The sequence below is a fragment of the Dreissena polymorpha genome, chromosome 7 (assembly GCF_020536995.1).
Source record: "Dreissena polymorpha isolate Duluth1 chromosome 7, UMN_Dpol_1.0, whole genome shotgun sequence".
NCBI lineage: Eukaryota > Metazoa > Mollusca > Bivalvia > Myida > Dreissenidae > Dreissena > Dreissena polymorpha.
Genome location: NC_068361.1, coordinates 35029487 through 35054006, shown reverse-complemented (window position 1 = coordinate 35054006; position 24520 = coordinate 35029487). Strand labels below are relative to the sequence as shown.

General features: G+C 32.3%; 2 protein-coding genes across 4 annotated transcripts; one reads left to right on the top strand and one right to left on the bottom strand.

Moving 5' to 3' along the window:
• Positions 1 to 8140: 8140 nt before the first annotated feature.
• LOC127838792 (uncharacterized) lies at positions 8141 to 13304 on the top strand. 3 transcript variants are annotated; one of them, XM_052366789.1, is made up of 5 exons: positions 8141 to 8284; positions 10102 to 10172; positions 11132 to 11280; positions 11692 to 11826; positions 12468 to 13304. In XM_052366789.1, exons 2-5 carry the CDS (start codon positions 10165 to 10167, stop codon positions 12638 to 12640), a joined length of 465 nt encoding a protein of 154 aa, XP_052222749.1. In that variant the 5' UTR covers positions 8141 to 8284; positions 10102 to 10164; the 3' UTR covers positions 12641 to 13304. The 3 variants fall into 3 exon arrangements, with proteins under 3 accessions (XP_052222749.1, XP_052222748.1, XP_052222751.1); XM_052366788.1 differs by lacking the exon at positions 8141 to 8284 and adding an exon at positions 8605 to 8742; XM_052366791.1 differs by lacking the exon at positions 8141 to 8284 and having other exon boundaries at positions 9965 to 10172; positions 11132 to 11265.
• LOC127839622 (putative nuclease HARBI1) lies at positions 12696 to 15296 on the bottom strand. Its single transcript, XM_052368009.1, has 5 exons — positions 15069 to 15296; positions 14480 to 14617; positions 14148 to 14259; positions 13379 to 13488; positions 12696 to 12761 (listed from the first exon to the last, which is right to left on the bottom strand). Exons 1-5 carry the CDS (start codon positions 15294 to 15296, stop codon positions 12696 to 12698), a joined length of 654 nt encoding a protein of 217 aa, XP_052223969.1.
• Positions 15297 to 24520: the final 9224 nt, after the last annotated feature.

Here is a 24520-nt window from a genome sequence, read left to right as displayed (position 1 = left end):
TGAAACACTTACACTAAACTTTTCCAAATTAAGTAGTTGTGCAAATGGATGTAAAGTCAAGGGTGGTATTAACTGAATTTACCAAAAAGGACTGCTAATTTCTGTACCATACAGTATTCAATGATTGGCGCGCAACCCAAAGAATAAGAAGAAACAACGTGCAATAAATGCGTCGTGGCCTTATCATTTAATAGCAAATAACAAAATGCTCATGTATTTGTGGAACATCGTACTTTTTGTGATAAAAAAGGGGCTTAGAAGGCTTGGGGTTTCTTCTCATAAATAAAATGTATTACATGTGCAGGACAAAAAGCAACAAAAATGTGCCTCTAACAATTAGCTAAATTTCTTTTTTTTTACAATTTCGAGGGCATTAACTTCACCGTTAATTATTATTTAACATAATTATTTTACTGTAGTACATCACTTTCGCAAAATGTGTCCGTTTCTTTTATATAACAACGTTTGTTTAGTGAAACAGTCAGTATTAAATATGGGGAAAATGCTGTACGCACCAAGTCGAAAAACAACTTGATTCTAAAAAAAAACAACTGTCAAATATCAAAAGGTCCGTGTCACTCGCACAAAGGAAAGTAAGTGGTAAATCAAACGCAATGAGTAGTATGACTATTGTAAAAAGTTATGCCAGATATTAAATCATAATTGAATCGACAACGTATCGTATTACGATTTTGGCCCCTAAACGCATTCGCTCAAAATCTAATCAAATAAAGGGCACACACATTTGATAGCACAGTGCACTCATTTATCTATTATAAATTCCTTTCAATCTTAACAAATCCTAAGTCTTTGCCACAACATCATGTATCATATCAAAATCGATCCACCCTTCGAAATCCTTCTCCCAGTTGCTTCCCCATAGCATCAAAAGCCTAAAGCTTATTGAGAAGCTCTCGAGTCCGTTTCATGGATAGAACCAGTACTTATGTTGTATGTTGATGCCCAGTACTTTGATAATTATAAAGAATGATGCAACAGTGAGTATCGAACCCGTGAACTCCCGGTCGCAAGGCGGAAACATATATATCTTCAACGCACGGCGACTTTTAAGTTTGCATATGATTGTGAAATGAACAATACTTTACATTTTAACCAAAAAGCATTATAACACGATGCAAACATCTCCCGTTCTGGGACCCAATATGTTCCGTGTTGGTATCACTTATCATAATTGCTGTGACTATGTGCTAATTAGTCGTAATACAGTTATTTCTATTAATTCAAGGTTAATACTTCAGTTTCGAATGTCTAATTCTGTAACAATCTATTGATCCTGAGTGATTCATTAAATAAATACACTTTTATACTGAAAATGAAAGAAGACAACAACAACATTGAATGTCAGCATAATACACCAGAGGTTTAATACAAACAATAAATGTGCAATAAATGATTTCAAATAGTCGGGATTCTTCACCAACCACTACTTCTTATTTGATATGTAATATTATTAAGAATATGATGCTATTTGCTATTGTTATTGGAGTATTAAGACTCCAAGTGGAAACGATATCAATATAGTGTAGTTTTTATTTAGTAAATCTTATCATGTTTTTGACGGTTGTCACTATATTGTGTATATCAGTTTGTGTAATACCCATTATGTTTCTTGGCAACTCATCGCCATTAGGATAAATTACTATTTGTCAAATGAAAAAAAATCTATGTTTATTCATTTAACGTTGTTTTTGTGTGGAAATACATTGAATATGTGCATGTTTCGACCTCACATACATTTGAATGTATTTTCTATAACCTTGAATTTGTTATAATTATTAATGGTCCACCTTTAATGCATGTGATATCGTCTTGTTTGCATTTAATGCATTCGTTTCATGCTTTAATGATCGGTAGTGATTTTTTGTGTTCACTAATTTAATTAAATATGGTATAACGCTGTTTTATTTGATTAAACTTCTGCAGTAGTTCAACTGTTTAAGAAGCATTGAATTTTATGTTATTTGTGTTTTATTCTATTCTTTCATATGTGATTATAGGATGGGTCATTATATTATATGTTATATATCTATGTCTTAATATCATAAACTATAGTTTATGTCATTTATTTTGTATGTATAAATATGCATTTGTTATGAGATTCAATCTTTGAACGTGTGTGTGCCGATTTTCATTCCATTTCTAATATCGCCCTTTTTGATAATGGTCCAGAGACTTCAAACAATGGACTCAAGTTAAAAGGTTACAAGTGCTAGTTTTTTAACGACGAAGTTTTATATCAGGGACACATCATTTCAGAACAAGGTTTTGTCAAATTCTAAGACGAACTGTTTAATCTCTTCATGGCCTTTTCTTACAAATATTTCTCATCTACGCTAATGCCTTGATATTGCAGTTTTTTTCCGGAGGTTTATAATAGATTACGTGAAAATCGCCCCACCTCTTCACTACCATGTTGAATGATATGTACCGTCAACAAATGGTTACAAATCCCCTGCCTAGTGATCTTGAGGTCAAGATCTACAAGTCGCTTTTGACTCTCTTAAGTCCACAGTGGCCTCTCCCTTTGTTCTTGCTTGATCAGGCTGATCTGAAATTTACTTTTATTTTATTTATGTTTCTTGAACGGACCAAGGGACCGTGCTATTACAGCAAAGGAACTACACATTTGAAAGTGTTGTAACTTATGCAAGTTAAGGACTTCATTTGGGTGAGCGCAACTATCATGCATCCAAAATGGCATACCCTAGGCTGATCTGGGCTATAACGGACACATGCCATGACTCTTTGTATGCCACAACTCTCGCGATAACAATGGACCACAACTATGTTAATTATGTCATTTTTAGAACAAAACTTGATATCACCGGTAAGCGTTGTGTCGCCATTTTGTCGATGTATAATTGTCTTCTATCGTACAAAAATGGTAAACTCAATACAGATTGTGATGGTCCACAGGTGTTCACATAGACAATATATTTATTTGTTCAATTTCAGTTTCCATGTGTTGAATATCTGACAGGTGTCTCTGCCCCCCAGATGGACACACGACAGACCGACAGGTAGTAAAATAAACCTTAATGACCGGTTTAAAGGTAAATCTTGTGACTAATTGTTCTATATTTGTATCGCTAAATAGCTTGTCGGGCTGTGCATGCTAACGTTGGTCATCGAAGGGGCGATTAGTCGATTTGGCTTGCTCGACAGAGTTTTACTGACCAGCAACGAGCAGTGCATTGGCATGTTTTTCACTGAAAAAGTTGTATTTGCATAAAAACACTTACTTTTTTGTTTGCTTATCTTGTTACTAATGTGGCCTCTATACATATGCAACTTATTTCTATGTATTTTTTACACTTAAACAATTTACAGGTGGTTATGACTTTGTATTAAAAAATTACGGACCAGTTAACCTGATATGCCAATACAATCTCTTCTAGCAATCTTGTAGGCTATCACCCTACCAAAATATATGCAAATTATATCGCTCATAAATGATTCCCTTAGCAATCCAATTCTGACAAGTGGAGAAAAATTGAGAGTCAATGCAACAAAATACTGTGTTACCAAGCGAATATTGCGAAGACAAGAACCACACAGAAGTAAAATCGAAAAGGCTATGTCTCTTTATTGTTGCAGGCATACAATGCAACTAAGATCAGCTCCACTACGTGTTAGTTACCCAAATGTTCTTCTCAGATGGAACCCAAGGTTTCCCATTAATGCCTATCTTGGCGCAACCATAGCAAACGAAGGAGAATTATTGTGCTTTGCAACCATTAAAAAACTGCAGGAACGTCTCATATTCACAGGAAGAGTAAAACTCGATTGAAAAAAGCGTACAATACAAGATACAACTCTGATATTATTAAAGTTAAAGAGAATCAGATCTGCTTCCATGATCGCAGCTCGTAAGGAAAGTAAATATTTATGGCAGATTCACAATGGTTGTTGCATGGAAAAATTTACCACATGGTGCTCTAGAAAGCTTTATCAACGCTAGCTTTAGTTCAGAGCATTTAGACCGCAAGGGTACAATTCGAACCTTTTTGCAAGGAAAACAGTTAATTGTTGAATCACACGTTTTGTTAATTATGTTTTTGCATTAGCTGCACAGTTTCAATTACACTATAAATTATCCAACCGGGTTAAAAAATAATTAGGCCAATATTTTTTATTAAAATGATGTTCGGATTTTTTTTCTTAAAGTGTCGGGTAGGAGGACGGAAAAAAAAGATGGGTGACCAAATATGCACTCATTTTAAAAATGTTATGGTATGAAGTTCTTTTTACTAAGCAACCACAGTGATTTTTTTCAAACATGTTGATGTGCAAAATGATCATAATCAGACTGTAGGTCTTGATGTGCAGTTTTTAAATTAGTTTGAATTTTAAAAATATCTTAACTATATATATGTAAGTTCAAAAGTTATGCAATCTTGTCTATAATAAACTTTTTGTGATTTTTCGATGTTTTTTTTTCACAAGGAATCCATATGTTGCATTAAAAATACTTTATCTCCACAAACAACCAAAAGCTATTGAGTTTAAAAAGAAACATTTATAGTTTATTGTCTAGTAAAAACCAATACCGCAGACAAATGCAAATAGCATAATAAAACGCTTTTCAGGGGTTTCACTGGCCCAAAAAATGTTGTTGCCACTTTATCGCGGTGTGAAAACCGCCCGTAATTCAAACTTACACAATAAGGACAATCATTTAAGGAACCATACTACATTAATGAATAATGGCATTTACTATATTGTATTACTCTGAGAAGTATGTTAATACATAAATAACAATAAGTACCTTCATAAGTCTTAATATTAAAAGCTTTATTTTTATATAAGTAACATTTTTTCCACTTGATAAACCAGATAACCAACATAATATAATAACGTGTACAATAATGTAACAGTATGCTGCATAAATGTTTCAGAATTATATATTAAAACCTAGAATCACACAAATATATATCATCTGAAAGGAAAAATAAATCAAACATCAGATAATAAAGCATCTCATTTCAAAATGTTAAACAGTTTATACATTTGGTCATTTGGACATGATACACATCAACTTATGTTTATTATCAAATTTCACAAATTCTAAAACAACACCTTTTGTTAAAAGGTTTTCTCTTAGTTGTGGTGGTTGATTTCCAGGTTTAATTAAATGAATATGTTTTCACATCTTTTTCTTGAGAGATAGACCCAGGATAATTGCCACCATCCATTCTTGTTGTCTGAAATAACACAAAACATATTTGTACAAAATATATACAACAAATCAACGCATGTCACTATCTTTATATATGTCCGAATTCTAACATATCCGAAATATAGTACATCGAGTGAAGGACATACTTTTTATTTCAGAAATAGTTGGTATCTTAATTAAACTATATCGTTCCCAGAACATTTAAATAATGGAACTGTTAAACACAAATGCCTGGTGAAACAAGTTAACATGTGTTTTTGTCATGGTATTGATTAAAAAAATAGCGTCCCTAATAATCGTTATAATTATTGATCTTCGTGACAGTTTATCCCAGGATAACGTAATTGATTGTTCAATGTCATAAAGAAGCTGTTAATCCTTTAATAACCCCCATAAACTTGACTATTTTATTTGGACATTCATGGTTTGAAATCGTTTTAGAAACTGTTGATTTTGCGATTTTTGAACTTTTGGTACGAACCAGTTCGGAACAAAACCAAAGTTTCGTACCCATTGAAAATAACGAAAAAACACATATTATATGCACAAATTCGTCACTACAACTACATTAAACAACACATACAATTTTATTCTTTAAAATATTACCGTATTTGTGCGTAAAATATGGAATGTTTAAAGTTGATAGGCGTAAATGGGTTTCGCATTTCGAGCACCTGTTAAATTAAAATCGTTCTTTTCTTATTGCTTTCATAATATTTTTAGTCATTTTAATACTATCAATTTTATAAAATTGTAAAGAAATAATAAAATATTTACTTACAAATCGATTCTATTCAGGACTTTATTTGACGGTTGCATAATTATTGGGAAATTAGCAGACTTTGCTGATGAAAGCGTTGTAGCGTTCATCAACTTCTTGCACAAACAATGATGGCGTAGTTGTTGGTAAATTCCAGCACGTGTACACGATAAAGGAGGTTCGCGTAATAATGTGGGTAATTAAAACTGGGTTTATTATGATGATTTATAACTCATTTCAACTTTTTCTAAAACCCGGCAAGCGTTTCGTGTTTAAAAGCCACCTTTTGGCATCCGAAAAAAAAGATTTTAAATTAATTTTTTTTGGTTTCGTCAAAAATTGGAGTCGGCGGGTCCGAAAATCATTTTATTAAAAAATTCTGGCCTTACACTTATTGTTTGAAGTTCCAAAAAAATAAATATATTCCTGCAATTTATTTCATGTAAATATTGTACAGATATTGTTTTTATTCTTTATTGAAAATGGTTCAAGTGTATTTCATAACATTTTTATTCAATATTGAAACTTGCATTAATTGGTCTATGTATTTATATGTGTATCTGTTCATTATATGAAAATGTCAAATGTTTTTACGAATTTTAACAGTTTCTATTTTTGTTTCCATTATGGAACACGGAAAACAACTAGTAGTAAAATATTCAATAAAGTTAATACTGGAATGCTATTCATAATATTAAATTCGGCTTGTGCGTATCACTTGTAAGTAATTATTATCAGAGATGCGATTGTTTAGATGTTGGTTTCTCGAATTGTGCTTTTACTTATTTCGTAACTTCTTTTAAAGTGTAGCTGTTTTAATTCCATAATATTTTCTCATCTGGGATATCTTGGGTTTTTATGACAAGTTTAATGATAATTTGTAAATTTTGATGTAGCGGGGTATAATATATTTGTGTTTATGTCCCTCGTCTTATTTATACCCGTTTACATCTGTTTTGAAATTCAGTCCATTGTCCTGTGAGCGTTCATCCATGTACTGCTTTGTCATGGCATGAATTTGTATAGTCAGCATGAGGAATATAGCTTTTGCATTTTAAATGATATGTATTTCATATTAAAAGAATGTTTTTGTGCACTATGAAATATTATATTGGTGTTCCAAATGCTCTGAAAGTATATTACATGTTGACAATATATTCTATTTTTGCTGTAAAAGATTCAATTATGTTTATTACTACGCTATAAATTTCAATATCATCCGGTTTACTTTCTTGCGTCTACATGAGCTATCATCGCACATATAATTTGACAAACATGGGATTCGGACTGATGAACCACACATAGACAGTCCAGGAAGTAATCACTTTCCTTAGCAGGTAAAAAATACCTTTGGAGAATTATATCATGGAATGTTAATTGAACACGTAAAATCTACACAAGCGAAAAGAAACATTTCTAAACACTTCTAAATAATAATCTTATCCGGTCAAACTCTTTATACTGAATATAAGAATAGTTGAGAGGGAAACATAAGCTAATTAAAAAGTAACAATGAGAAGTATTAGAAAAATGGTTGGATTTCTTCCAAAATCATGTTTAGGGAATATATGTTGCTATGGTTGATCCTTGTAATGAACATAACAAACTTCAATAAAATGAGCAAGTGTTTTAAGAGGAAACATGATAATACAAGTGTTTGGGTAGTTTATATTGTGGAAGATGGACAATGTGCCACTACATTTAAATATGATCTTGATGGTGTATGGAGATACATATTGGATCAGCAATTATTGAACATACTGTATCAATTAAATGGGAGAAGTCTCTCACAAATTGCAGTCGTAGACTAGTCCATGCTGAAAGGTTGTGATCAAAACCTTTCGACTTGACATGATGATAATTGTGATGGCCATCTTGACAAAAGCCGACATCCGCACTCGAAATAAATGTGGAATTATCTGACGAAGTCCTGGCCCCGTGTTCACAAAACTTTTTACTGTCATCGAAAAACGATTTTGCATGACATTGAAAATCGTTGTCAAGGGACATCGATGACAAAGTTCGAGTTCACGAAGCTATTTAAAATTGATGTCGTTCAACATTGGTTTTAACGACATCGATTTTTTTCGACTTTTTGTGTGGATGTAAGCGGTAAAGCGGAAGTTGTTTTTTGTTGACGTCTGCTGCAATGATAGTTTAGCTACAATGACTGCTCAGGTGCATTGGTCTATGTCGGAAAAAACCTTCGTGGTTCAACTGATAAATGATCGGTACGACGAGTTATATTGTCGATTTAAAGGTGCCATACTAGGTGGCAAAAAAAAGGAACAAACCTGGCAAGAGGTTGCTGATACCTTCAATAGGTGAGTCGCAATTAACTTGTTTGTTTTCAAATGTCATCTTACTATTAGTCTTAGTGCAGTTAGGCTGTAGACAAAACATTCATTTGTTTTGATAGAACTAACACATGCCTGTATAACCGAAAGTAAGAAAATTAAGCATTAATATATATATTCATAATGTTTCAGTGACCTATGAACAAAAACAATGTCTACAAATATTTGGCAGCTGCATGTTTGCAACTGAAAATTATGTTTTTAAATCATTTGTAATAACTTCAAGTCACTGAAGTTCTATGCATGTTTAATTGTCTCAAATAATATCACTAGTATTAGTAGCATCTAGCCTATCAAGCGTCTGTGTGTTTGTGACGATTAAATGTATGTTCTGAAAATGACGGCCTTGTTTAGTCTATTCTAACACTATTATTAGCACATACAGAGCCCTAATCAACAGATCCGTTCACCATAATTCCTTACAGGTTCTAGAATCTGATCACCCTTTGCATGTTAATCCTTGGTCTGTCCGCCCTAAATCTAAGATTATATGAATTCATTAAAAGAGGCTACATAGTAGTTTTTATTCAGTATTAGATCTAAATATTAATACCATAATATGATTAGTCACAAAGTGTGAGATATGGCACAATATCAATTATTCAAACCATTACTGATTATAATGTATATGCATTGCAAGAGAACAGCTTAACAATCTGAAATTCTCAAAATATTTCTGATTAAACTTAAAATACTTTCCAAACAGTCCTACATGTATAACCAAGAGCAAGTAGTATTTCCTACCCTGGTCAGAACCAACCTGTTATATAAAAATATTTCTGATTAAACTTAAAATACTTTCCAAACAGTCCTACATGTATAACCAAGAGCAAGTAGTTATTCCTACCCTGGTCTGAACCAACCTGTTATATAATTTTGTTTTACAAAATTATATAAAAAAAAAAAATTAGAGATACTTTTTACAATTAGGCTATATAATTAAGCTTTGCAACATCTTATCCACAAAGGACCATTTGAACTTTTTTTTACTGTTATGAGATAAATGACCACAAAATGATAGGATACAATCTAATTGGAAATTACTTATTTATATATATATAAAGTTCGATTCATTTGTCTGTTTAAATGCAGGACTATCTCAAATATTTTTGTTCACAAATTTGATTGCATAGAATACACTGTGCGAGAAAAAAATGAGAATTTGGACAGAAATAGTGCTACTCAGTGTAAACAAAAAAAAAAAAATTACAATACTAAACTGTTGTGGTTTTGTTAATGAAAAAATGTTTGTAATAGATAATGATTATTTTTTACAAAATGTTAATGTTTTCTCATCAAAACAAAGACAGAACAAAATATAAATAAGAAAGATCTAGCAAAATCATGTTTGCTAGGGTGCCTTTATAGACATTCATGTCTGTATATGTGTCATATATTTTTAGCTCGACCATGTCTTTTGACATATTGCTTTTATATTTTGTGTACTTCTTTATCAACATGACCCCAACCTATAAACAAGAGCAGACAACTGTATTTAGCATTTTGTAAGAATTATGTGCCCTTTTTATACTTAAAAAATTGAAAAGTTGGTTGAGTTTTGTGCTTAGGTTCTTTTTATACATAAAGTAACAAAGCTATTGCTTTCATACTTGCAACACTTACTTACTATCATAGGGGGACTGTGCAGGCAAAGTTGTGTAACTCTGACTGGCATTTTGACATTATTATGTCCCGTTTTATACCTAGAAAAACATAAGCAATGAATATGTTTCAATTATGGTCCTCTTCCATTTAGAATATGACTATATTACCTTTCATTTCAGCTCCAGTGTCGCACAATGTTCTAGGACAGTGCGTCAAATAAAAGACATGTATGCGCAGTTGAAATGTCGAGGTACCTTACACTTTGCATTTATATCATGTTCGTATGTACCAGTTTTAATAGAATGTAAAAATGAAACAAAATGACATGTTCTCATTATGTAATGTAGTGAAATGCTTTCTTTTATTGCACCCATTGTAAAAACTGGATAATATTAAATGTAATTTATTAAGTATTTTATGCACACAAAAATAAAAAAGTTCATGTAATTGTTGAATATTATGAGCTCATTACATGTGTTTTGCGCGCCAGTAATATTTTGCTAGATCTTTAATCACGCTCATTATTCATGCTTGTTGATTATTTTTAATACTTTGGCAAAATGTAGTTAAATGTATTTTTGATGATAAAAATAAATTTCTGAGTATTAAAAAATTATAATAGCATTAGTTAGTTCCTTTGGCCCATTAATAGTTAACACGTAATCTCTAATCTTTATTACATATTCCTTAATCAGTGTTTATTTTTGTCAACATATTGAGAAAATATTTGTTATAATATAAAGATGTATGCTCTTAAAATACATTGGTATATGTGCTGAGAGCTTAATCTTTCAGTTAATACTATTTTTGAACTGTTCAATTCAATAGTTCAGTATTTTAGTCTTACCATGTTTTTTTTAACCCTTTCAGTGCTGGAACCGGATTTTGAAGGCCTTTGCAAACAGTTTGGATCCAGATGAGACGCCACAAAATGTGGCGTCTCATCAGGATCCAAACTTTTTGCTATTCTGATAGTATTATTGAAACAAAATCGAAGAAAATGCTAATTTTTATAAATTCAGCAGACGACATTTTAGCAAACGACAAATTTCCCAGCATGCAAAGGGTTAATAATAATCACTGCCAATTATTATTGTACATCAAAAATAAAAAATATCAATGTTGATTGTTTAATAATTTTTCAAAGATTACAGTATATGATATTTAAGTTAAAAGAATGGTTCATAAATGTACCTCGCTTAATTTCAGCCAAAAAAAAGAGTCTGACAGAAAAGAAACTGGAGGGGGGCCTCCAGCTGTATTAACCACCGTGGATGACCTGGTCATAGATGGCATCCGCGACAAGCCACAGCTGATTGGCATTCCGGGTGGCATTGATTCAGGTGATTGTTATGCATGTATAATGATCTTTTTAATTTATTTTTCACTGTTGCATTTTCTTTCAAATTTGTAACATGCAATGAATATGAATGGAATATTTAGAACTGCAACCGATCTGCAATATACGTTACCAGATTATTTTGGAAACATTAAACAATGAACCATACACAATGGCTCTGCTTCAATATATTTGTCTTGTTTAATATTTAACCATTATATACATATCTGGCAATAATAATTTGTGGAATGTTAATTGGTTTTATTTTGCGATGTTTGTGATTCGAAAAATGGTGAAGGGGCATTAATAGTAACATCTGTATGTCTGGCCGTCTGTCTAAAGTTGTGACCGGTGCCAACTAGTGGTGCATCATTGTCTCATGGACACATTTCTTGTTTATTCATAGATGTTATAATTTGTTGTATTGAAGGCGTGGCTGATGTTGCTGAGATGGCAGACACTGATGAAGCCTCAGCCAAGTGTACACTAACTGTTGCTGAGTGTACATCAAAGCCTGCAACTGCCTCGAATGTAGCCACTTCTTCAACATCAAGACCATCAAAAGGTATATTTCAATATGTCAATATTTTAAGACCAAAAATCATCTTTTGACATCCTCTGCATCTGGAAGCATACTGATACATCACACTATTATTAAATTGAGTATGCAGATGATATATGAAAGTCATATTGCCTTTTACACAATAAACCAATACTCAAGTAAACCAATACCATAAACCAATCTATATTAAGAGAATATACATGTACTACAACTTGTTTCTCAGTCTCGCATGATAAACTTGATCTCTATCCGACACGCACATAATATTCTATTATTCCCATTATTTTGTGGTCGTTTATAATTAGAAAAAAGTTAAAATACTATATATTATCGGAAAACCATGGTCTAAAAATGTCGATATTAGCACAGAGCTTATATTTATACGATCGCTTGATATTCTATTGTTTTTGGTCTGGTAATAGGATAAAAAGCATGCACATAACTGAAATAACAATTAAAACTTTAAGAACTGAGTCATTTTTAACTTCACTGATGTATGAAGTTTCTTTTGTGCATATAAATTGTTCAAATCATAACTGGCATAAATCAGTTACAAAAACATGCATGTAAACATGGATAAAATGAAGAAAGTATTTAATTTCTTAAGCACAATTTGAATTTGTCAATGTATAATTAACTTCCAGAATCGTTGAAAAAGAGAAAGAGAAACAGATGCTATGAAGAAGAGCTACTTGAGCTGGAAACAAGACGTGCACAGGCTGAGTTGGACCTGCTGTTGCAGAGGCAACAGCAGGAAAAACAGCTACATGATCTTAGAATTAAGGTGATCACAGAGGCATTTGTCTTTAGCATTTAAGACACATTTCTAGTTTCCAATATACCTGTTTAAATGAATAATACTGTTGATATGCCTATTCTTTTGTTCTAACTTGTCTTTCTTGATCTGCAGCCTCTGTGATCCTTCTATTATCTTTTTGCTATTGATATAATACTTTGTTAGTTTATCATTATGTGAATGAATCTTTGTTTAGTTATCTTCAAATTGACTGTGAATGTTTTGTGATCAGATTCATAGGTAAAACGTTTTTCGATTCTTTTCCTAAGTTTGAGTCTTACATTTTAGACTAAAAAAAGTTGGTGAATCCAAACCCTGATAATTTCATTAATGATTTTTTATGCTCCCCTTTGTAGAAGAGGGGGTATATTGTTTTGCACATGTCGGTCGGTCCGTCGGTCGGTCGGTCCGGCCATCATTTGGTTTCCGAATTATAAGTAAAGAGTGCTTAGGCCTAGTATCATAAAACTTCATAGGTACATTTATCATGAATGGCAGATAACCCCTATTAATTTTAAGGTCACTAGGTCAAAGGTCAAGGTCACAGTGACATGAAATAATAAAATAATTTCCGGAATGATAACTCAAGAATGCTTAGGCCTAGGATCTCGAAACTTCATAGGTACATTGATCATGACTGGCAGATGATCCTATTAATTTTCAGGTCACTTGGTCAAAGGTCAAGGTCACAGTGACTCAAAACAGTAAAATGGTTTCAGGATGATAACTCAAGAATACTTAGGCCTAGGATCATGAAACTTCATAGGAACATTGATCATTACAAGGACTGTCGGTATTTTGATATGGTGTCATAAGATACATCTTGCATCCATAGCCAGAGTCACCAAGCAGAAGACCGTCGATTTCACCTGTTATAATAAAAAAGAAAGATCATTTTGCAGCACTGTAATGTCAAACAACGATATCAAGCAGTGTATTGTTTAATGCATGCAAGTTTATGACATAGTTATAACGTTATTGATGTAATATGTTGTTGTTTATGTTACATTTAAATAATTGTGATATAAGTTACTGTGATCATTTGGAATGATGTGATTTCAATGAAGTTCAATTTTTGTTGTTAGTATGAATTATTTATTAGGCTGATGAGACGCTAATTCAATTGTGTCATTGCGTAAAAAAGTGATGTTTTAAGTTGCTTTCATTTGTCAAATGTGATGAGATAATAATACATGTGATCGTTTTAAAAGCTGTTATATAAAATAAAACCAGACTTGACAGATAGATAGATGGATGGATGGATGGATGGATGGATGGAAGGATGGATGGATGGATGGATGGATGGATGGATGGATGGATGGATGGATGGATGGATGGATAGATAAATAGATAATTTATATATATGGCTGGTGATCAAACCTACTTGAAAAGATGGAAACGCTTCAATAAAATAAAATTGTGCTTGTTAATTTTGATGTACCGGTAATAATTCTGTGCTTAAATAAATGTGTGCAATAAATGAATAAAATCACAATACTGAGTAGTCTTCATGTAATTGTCATTATACCTCTTTCAAAGCGCTGACGTATGGCGCTTTCACGAAAGATCCTTGAATCGTGAACGCTCCCAGGCCACTTTGCGACTACGTCAACAAACCGAAAAGTGGCATCACAAATCATCTATAGAGCAAAAAGAAACCACAAATCTTAATAAAATTCACACTGCACAATGTCATTTTGTCTGATATCACAATAATACAAGTAAACAACAGAACATCCAATTGTCACTAGTTTCGTTTTGCAATTTTCACTGTGAACAGACAACCTTTAAACATATATAATCTAAAAAAAATACAAGTTGAGGAAATGTTCATGGACTTTATTTCACTTATTGTTTTACCTGTACATTAAGGGAGTGAAATCCCTTTCTGTTCACATAATCGTCTTCGTTGGCGCTAGGCGCTTGAATACGGATATGTGTCCCATCAACCACACCAACCACTTGGGGGAAACCTTTAAAGACAATAACATTGTTAGCCTAATCGACATTTGTATTAGATAATTTGATACTAATTTGAGTATACTACAAACAAAGTTTCCGCAATTTTTTTTTCAAAAGTTACAAGTTCAATCTTCTGTCTTTCATGTAAATATATGTGTTCCCAAAAATAACAATCACTAATAAACAGTTATGTTTATTATACTTATCAAACACGTAATATACTTAATATACACGTATGTTATTTCAAGACGTATAAATCTAGCATACAGTACTCATACAACGTTTTGAATTGTGCCCGATTCGACTAAGAAACATTTAACTCCCCTTATTTGTTTACTTGACAACCAATCAAAAATCATTAAATTGTCCGATTAAATTATATTGAGAGCTAATACGCACCAGCGATGTTATAAAACTGTTTTTGCACTGTCCGTTGCACATTTTCGATATTTGGGAAGAAAACAAAGTCATTTAGATGTAGACACACGCTGTCCGTGAATTGCTTGACTGCTCTAGATACACTGGACCTTGAGATTCCATGCAGCCCTGCCGTCACAATGTGGTGTGTGCCAGTTGCAAGGAAATGCAATGCCGCTAAAGTTGAAATGAGCGGCGGAAGAGGACAAGAACGTTCAGTAGCCCTCTCCAAATTCAGCATGTTGACAAGAAACAGAATAGTTTCCAGGAAAAACCGGTACCGTTCACGAATTTCCATCGGGGACAAAGTTTCCAATGGGTTCGTTCGATCACGGAAAACTCTCCTATCCATTGGAAACAATTCATTTAAGTATCGAGCGCGACGAAGACGTCTTTCAATGTCGGCCATATTGTTTTCTTACCATGGTGATTGTCATCAATTTTCAATTTGACAATGCCCAATATTAATGTCAATTTCAGTGTCATTGATTGCAAATTGAAAATCGATTTTGGATGTCATTTGACATCGATTTTCTTTGTGAACACCAAGTTTGAGAACCGATGACAAAAATTGAAAATCAATGTCACTTGACATTGAAAATCGATGTCAATTTGCTTTGTGAACACGGGGCCTGATAAAACGGACAGGATGCTGAAATATAAATATATTCCCCATAATTCTCAATGGATATTAGCATTATGGGATCGGCACAGAGGGGATTGCACAGACTCGATGTCGTAAGTTCAATATAACCGAATTTTCAGATATAATATAATCAATATAATGATTATTGTATTCGTTAACAAACAAAGACTGGCTTGGCAAAACCAAATGCACATACGAAGTCGATGGTATTTAGTAAACTTTCCATACAAAGAAAGAAATCAATTTATATGGCACACCAAACACATATGCTGCAATGATATTTAATCAAGATGTGGCAAACAAATATCCGTAGTAAAAGAGTTTTTAGTTGATTCGATAAAACAAACAAACCAAACAAAAAGCTTGTTTAGTAATAAGTACATGATATTGATAATGTTATTGATAATGACTAGCCTGCTAAACAAATATGTCCCAACAAATTATAAATAATAATAATTATTTTGATTATCATTATTATTATTATAACAAATGAGAATATTGTTTACATTATTAATAATGGGATGGTGTTTACTCATATGCATATCAAGAAGTGCAATCATTGTGTATGTACTTGTTTATATTAATGTTCTGTGTTGACTTTATGGCAAGATTAGCAAGTTTTAAAATAATTATTATGCTCGAAAGAGGAATTGTTAATTGGCTAACCAATAGGATATTGTTTACATTTTTAAAATGGAAATTCACAACAGTCTTTACGAAGTTTTTTCTTGATCCACTTTTAAATCTAGGTGATAGTATTTTAAACAACTTGAGTAGTACTTTTTTGAAATTATAAATGAACCCTCAAACACAAATAACATCACTATCAAAAAAGAACAAACATAGTGTAATAAAAGTAATAAACAGTTCTTATTATAAAGTATGTGAACCTGTTCTGAATTTTTTATAAGACTTGTTCAAATATATGTATTGATAAATTGTCAAAATTTCATTCAGATCAAGTATATGACAACTTATCGTTACTTGTAAGCTACTTGTATACTACTAGCGTTTTTTAATAAGCAAGAACTATTCTTTGACTAATATGTTTAAGTCTGCTTTAAGAAGATTCTATTGTCGAAAGGATTTTTTCAGTTTGTTATGTTTAATGTTGTTGTGAATTTATAGGATGCAGTGACCCGGTACATCAATAGCAGAACCTTTTGTGGCAAAAATATATTATATGATTCTCTAAATATTATTTACAAAAACGGCATATGTATATTCCTTTTGATTGTTGCAACAATTCCTTATGTTTATGTTATCTGTAGATTTACAGCTGTGCAATATGAACACAACAAAAAAATCACCCATATTAAAAAGTAACAGGATATCACCAAATGGAGTTAATAATGTTCTAAACTCTATCTAGCGGAATGATATGATCCCAACAGTTACCCAACAGTATGACTGCAAAATGTTTGTAAAAAAATATCACATATAAACATCAAATTATTTATCATAAGCACCTAAAAAGTCTTTCCAAAACATTCTGATTGAATTAAATCATTGAAATTCAAACAAAAAAATAATCAGTTATTGGCTTACATCAGTACGAATAAAGTATGGCACTCATTTGAAAATACAACTTTTAAATTGGTTTATTAAAGTAAATAATTATATAAAACAGAGTAACAACTTCATTGTTTTTTTAAATATCTATTCACTCAACGTTTCGGTCAATTTAGACCTTCATCAGGAGTAAACATTTTGTTATAAAATAAAGGAAATGACGTCACAATCACATGACGTCATTTGCAACAACTTCAAAGTGTTACATACTATTTGGCGTTAAAATTAACATATAACCAAAATAATATATAACATAATTATAAAAAACATATAGTTCATATATGTTTATGTTATCTAATTAACTAGATTATTAGATTATTAAAGTAGGATCAGTTATGATACAAAATTACTGGAAAAAATGCAGTTTGAATGCGAATATGTTAAATGAACCAGTAAAAAAATTACCTTAAAAATTAGAAAATTAGGAGAGAACTTTAGAATTCATACCTAGGGGAGCTATAGAACCTAGGTAATGCATCCAAGAACATTCTTTTAAGAAGCGTTTCCAGTTATTTTGTATTTGTTCAATGGGAACAAACGAAAATCATCAATGCTATGTCCAGCAGAATTAAACTGTTCTGATACATTTGTTAAACAGTCGGGAAAATGTTTAATGTCAAATGTATGGCTATTCATTCCTTGACTACATTTTTGATTAGTTTGACCAACATATTGTTTTAGACATTTTTTCATGTTATTAAGTAAATTACACTTGATGATGCACACTTTAAATTATTCTTAATAGTAAGTTGTTTACCCAATGCAGAGCTAGTAAAACCATTTGTTTCTGTAATATAATTACAATGTGTGCATCGTTTTCTGTTGCACTTCATAACTGAATGGATTTTTCTATTTTTATTGTTATTAAGATTTGTATGTACTAAGTTATCCTGTAAGTTTCTGGGTCTTTTGAACGCCAATAATGGTTTATGACTATATACTTGTTTCACACTCTCATTAAGAGATAACTTAAGCAGATTCCAGTAATTGTTAAGAATTTTCCCAATGTTGGGCAGTGAAGGGTTGTAAGTACATACAAATGGGATAATTTTCATATAAGCTGACTTTTTAACATTCTATTCTAGTGCATCTTCCATAGATAGCATTGAGGCTTGTTTGAGCGCTTTGTCTATTACCTCTTTTGGGTAATTACGTGCAAGAAGAATATCATTGAGATGAGTCAAATCTTTTGTATAGGTATCATTATTCGAAGTGATCCTTCTATAACGTTGAGCCTGTGAAAATGGAATATTAGCTTTACAAGACATAGGATGGCATGAAGGATATTCAATATATTGATGACAATTAGTATTATTTTCATGAACTGATGTTTGAATGCAACCATTTTTATCCATAGAAATATTAATATCTAAAAAAACCAGCACTTTCCTTAGAACAATTTATGTAAATTTAATTTTTTCATGAAAACTATAAATTTCTCTGAAGAAATTTATTAGCTCTTTTTCGGAATGGTTCCAAATCATGAAAATGTCATCAAGAAATCTAAGCCATATAACAGGCTTAAACGGGCAATTGTTTTAGAAATTGTCTTCAAATTGACCCATAAATAATGATGCATAACTTGGTGCCATTTTTGTACCCATGGCAGTGCCTAAGACTTGCAAATAATCAACACCATTAAATTGAAAATGATTTTGGTTTAAACTAGTTTTATAAGTTATGATACTGAAGTGATAAAGGATTCAGATTTATAATTTTTTCGTAAAAAATAGTTTCATGCTTTTATACCATCATCATGAGGGATATTACTGTAAAGTGAGGATACATCTAATGTAACTAGGTACGATTCGGTTGTTAAGTCTTGCAAACTATGTAATTTCTTAATAAAATCAGAAGTGTCTTTAACATAAGATGGTAAACATTCCATGTAAGGCTTATACTTTTGTCGATATGGAATGAAATATTTTCAGTTAAACTATTACAGCCTGATATAATTGGTCTACCTGGAAAGACTTATGGTAGTTTAGTATCATGCACTTTATCAACTTTAGGCAATAAATAAAAGAGCGATGTACGGCTGTCTTTTGATGGTCAAAGATTTTTAACATCAATTTCTTGGCAATCATAGTTTTTATGACATATTCTATATCTTTTCGAAACTGTTCATGTGGATTCTCACTTAGTTGTTATTAAAGTAACAAAGTGTACCAAAATGAATTAAACCTAAACGGAACATCGCTCATATTCTAATTGATATGAAGTTCCACTTACTATGTATGTCAAATTGTGGAAAAGCAATATGTCTGCAAAAACATACACAATTCCAAATGAAGGAATTTTTCCGACATTCCAAGTTGATTGACAAGTCTGATAATCATCCATTGCGGCCTTTGGGATTTTAGAATTAACCGGTCGCTCGTTGCCAAAAATGTGTGTTGTATAGAGTTAATCGTGTATATGATTCCATAATGCTATGTGATTTGTTGATGAATGCCTGTTTTGTCGAAATGCCTCACTCCAAATTCATCATTTCGTCGGGCAAAATTGTGGTTGGTCAACGTTGTCTTCAGATTTTATAATTATATATTCTTTTGGCTGCTTTGCTGGTAAATATGATATATAAATAATTCCATATTGTGTTTAACTATTTCTCTAAATGCCAATATACAAAGTTCATATATAAGATTCAATTTCTCTAATGTTACACACCTCGACAAATGTTTTTCAATATATACATAACAAAAACTTATCTGAAATGGTAAAAGTTGTTATTGATTCAAAATTGCTAGACATAGGTGATGCGTTTGAACATTTATCTGTACACATAATATGGTGCCTCAAGACTGCTTAAGCGATGCATACTGTCGAACCTTGCTAACCTTTTGAAATGTTGCATTTGCAGAGTATTCTGTGTGTGTTTTGATAAAGAGACTACTTTTGTATTGATTTCAGAAAATGTACATTTCTTTACAGACTTTTAAATTTCAAAAGAAAGTGAAAGGAGTGAATAAAGGGACCGGTATTTCAACCCCTCTCACTTCCCATGCCCCCTCCCAAAAACAACATTTATTGTATATCATCAAACTACCTTTTGCAACGTGAAAGCATATATTAAAATGTTCTGCTTTAATTGTAGAAGATATTAATTTAAAGGAACGTTCGCTATTGTAGTTTGCAGCCGCTAATTGTATTGACTTTTAGCAGCGCTTATCTGCCCCCGACCTCCCCGTATTGATGTCCCCTTGACGAATGGGGTAAGATCAATATAATAAGGTATAAGGCTTAATTATAAATAACCGGAAACTTAAATATGTTTTTGTTAATTTTTCGTTAAATATCAAGTCTTTTTTATATACTACATACTTTAATATATATATATATATATAAAAATATATACACTTTAGAAAAAGGAAACCGTTCTTCCGTTTAAAACATTTTTTATTTCGAATTGGCTACAAGCAATGGAGATTATGAGTTAAACATAATTTATAAATCTTCAATAAGTGTTTGTAAACAAATTGTGGCTGAGGTTTTTTACCAGTAATATGGGAGACCACTGTGAGGATTAGTGTAAAAGTTTTAAAGAGTTTGACTTCCCTTTACATTACCAGTTATGTCAAATATTTGTTTTTTATGAGCCACCTGTTGTCGACGGTGGTCTGAGCAAATACATACACAGTTCGCTGAATAGTTATAGAGAAATGCACACTTTAAGCATGTTTGATCAATTAAGCACTGTTTCTATCATTTCAATAATACTGATGATAACAAGTACATAAGCTGGAACTCTTATATCAATACGACGGCGTTTTTCTGACGGCGTATTTAAAAACGACTCCCAACACAAAATACACACGATTAGCTATAGTATATATTTTTGGAGCTTTTTTAATTCGTTCTGTCTCCACTTGAACCAATCGATCAACGGCTCGCACATATTCTTCCATCATATGTCACTATCCATCACCGTCATCACTGCTTCCATTTTTTCTTGTCTGTAACTTGTCGTTATTTTTGCGGTGGAATGTACGTTTTCGCAATGCTATACAGAACATATTCAATTTCGCCTACGGCTTACTTCCATGCTTCCTTCGAGTCGTCGTTTTTCTACCAGCTTAAAATAATATGTCGTGTCCTTTATGGTTATTTATGAAGTATCTTTCTTTTCATCCATTTTAACCATTTTAAGAACCTCTACACCATTGCTCTTCTGCTATAAGTACGCATGGCCTGACACGTTCTGTCCCGGTGATCAAATTTGCTTATTGCACCGGTATACCGAAGAATGTAGTCCGTTACTGCATTGAACCACTTTGCATATCCATATTCTGCATTCGCAAACAAAATAGCTCCGATGAGCGCGTTGTATCCATGGCAACGTCTTTTCGCTGTGGCTTTAGCACCCGAGTAACACGCAGTCCTCATGGAAGGTGTATACAGCGACGAAATATCGGTCCAGTACCGAACTATCTACACTTAACCGATACAGCGTATTTATGTTCTTTCGTTTTAAGATATCAACTGCGTTCGGCGACAAAATTTAATTACCACGCGCTACATTTTTTACTATCAAAGTAAACATCTCAATGTTCTCCGCGCTACAAAGTTTTTATATGACAATTCGCCCGTGCTTTTCATGCCAGTTTTGAACTTTTTCCTTACACACGAAATACATGTTGTGGTTGTCACTTTTAGAGCAGATAATTAATGTGCGTCAATGTTTTGCAAGTAATGAAAACAATCTCGTATATGTCAGTCCTAACAGTAGAACATTAACAACATTTTTGTTTGTTCCCATAAAGTCGCTATATGACCTACACTGTGTCGGTGTGACTTAAAATCCAGCAAATAAATTAATTGAATATATATATATATACATATATGAATAATAATTGAATCTACATGATGTATAGAAACCTTATGACAGTGTTTGTCTTCACGAAATATCAGATACATATAACGTTAGTCAGAGTAAAAACCTAATTCACCAGTTCAAATGGTAATACTCAAAATTGTATTCACAAGCGTTGCGCAGTTATGAATTAGCACGTGCGACAATAACTTGTTTTAAAATTAGCATTTACTTTTAACCCAAATAGCTAAATCATATATTATGTTGAAAGCCTGTCACCCTTCCTTAAATCCATTGTTGTATTCAACAAAGGTGATTGGTTGGCATCACGGTGTATAGTGTTTTTACGACCACAACATTTGAGCACAATCGCCCCTCCAGTACTTTCAGTACTTTGATTATAACCGCCCTCATGCTATCGTTTAAAACATTCTTGAAACGGTAAAAAGCTATATCGATAATGTCGTCCCAGCGATCAATAGCATCTCCAGTATTCTACTCATCGTCGCTAATTTTCTGATATTTTATGTTTTGTTTTTCAGATATACTTTTATGGCTTGTAAAAACTTCCTCGTCACTTTAAATTTCGTGCAAACGTACCTAGTTGTATCTTCTGCTAGTTTTCTTATTTCACTGGCCGCATGCGTATATATTGCGGTCTCTAAAGCGTATGAGGATTATAGTATATTTCTAAATTTCGAAGTTTTCTTTTTATTCAATACATTGGAACCCTTAAATAATTTCAAACGGTCTGATTGCCCAGCACACATATTGGACTCCAAACTATCCTGCTATATCAAGTGGTCTACACCAATATGTGTTACAATTACAAAGCACCCTCCTCGTACGCTAAAACAACCTCCTACCCGTCGTCGCTATTTTCAAAACTCGACTAAACTTCCACTAGCTTTCAAAAATTGGAAGTCCTGTCTTCCAATCCTTAATTATTTGACGCCCTAGACATAAAGTTTGAAGTCCCAATTTTATTTACATGAATATTTTAGTAAACCCCATCGTATGTGTTGATCGCTGGATACATACATGGTCCAACTCTAACACCTATAATCCAGTATAAATACGAATTTTTTGTTCAAAACAAAGATATGACCAATATTGACGCTAACCTGTTTAAGAATTGTGTGAATTGTGGGATGGGCGAAATCCCATCGAATATGCGTTAATCAGATGACGCGATTGCGAGCAAAGCGCACTGTTCATATTTGGCATAACCGACGAACATTGAATCAAATTGCTGTTGCCTTGTCGATATACACATAATTGGCCAGCGTTTTATCTATAGCAATTGAAATCGATGAAGGCGTCGATGATTGACCGAATTGATTGCATAGATCAAGAGTGTTGGACATTAATTGCTTAAACTAAATAATTACCTTAGCTGTTTTTTTCTGATTTTCTTTTTAAAACTGAAACAATTATAACGCTATTCTTGGGTTTGAGATTATTTATTTTAAATGTTTGAAGAATTTCAACTATGGTTTATATATATTATGAATGATTGGCACAATATAATAAGACTATTTATACATGTGTAGTAATTAAATCATCTGATCACCAAAATCGATAAAATAATATGAAGTTTTTTTGTTGATTTCATTCCAAAATTTCGAAATGCGTATTGTTATTGTGCTATTCTGTTCTATGTGTCTTTAACATGGCTGATTTCTGGCAAGGTTAGTATTTCAAATGCACTTCGCAAAAAGCTGACAGTTAACAGTAATGCAAACTTGTCTTATAAGCATTTTGCCCGTTTGTATAATGTGCTTCCATGTTTGAAAGTGGTTGCTATGAAACCAAATCCAACATCAAATGAAGGTCGAACGTTTTACGTCAAATTTTGAGAAGAGCCACTTTAAAAGAAATTCATTTTCGTTTCTACAATGTTATCTACTTTAATATAACTCTATACAAATCATCAAACGAACAATATATGTTATTAGGCAGACCTCGAGCGTCGTGGATAAAACCCAGGTCACTATTTGGCAGACTTGATAAATAGCACACCTTTTATCGACCAATGTATCACTGTGAAATAACTCCTTGGCTAGACTGGGTTATAGGAATATTGGAGTTAAATTGTGTACAGCGCTTTGCTTAACATATACTTTATATATGTATAAGTGGGGACAAAGGTAACAGCTATGAAAATACAACACAAAATATCCCAGCTAAACATCTTGAAGTATTTTGCGTAACTTTGTGTGTAGGTATGTATATATATACATGTATATATATATATATATATATATATATATATATATATATATATATATATATATATATATATATATATATATATATTTATTTATTTATTTATATATATAAATATATATATATATATATTTATACATCGCAATTTCACAATTCATTATCTTAAATGCTTAAATGCTTGGCATGTAAATGAAAGGGCTAGGACCCTTTCTTTTTCACAGGTGGCCCCGAGATCGGCGGGAAATTTAAGTACACACTGTTT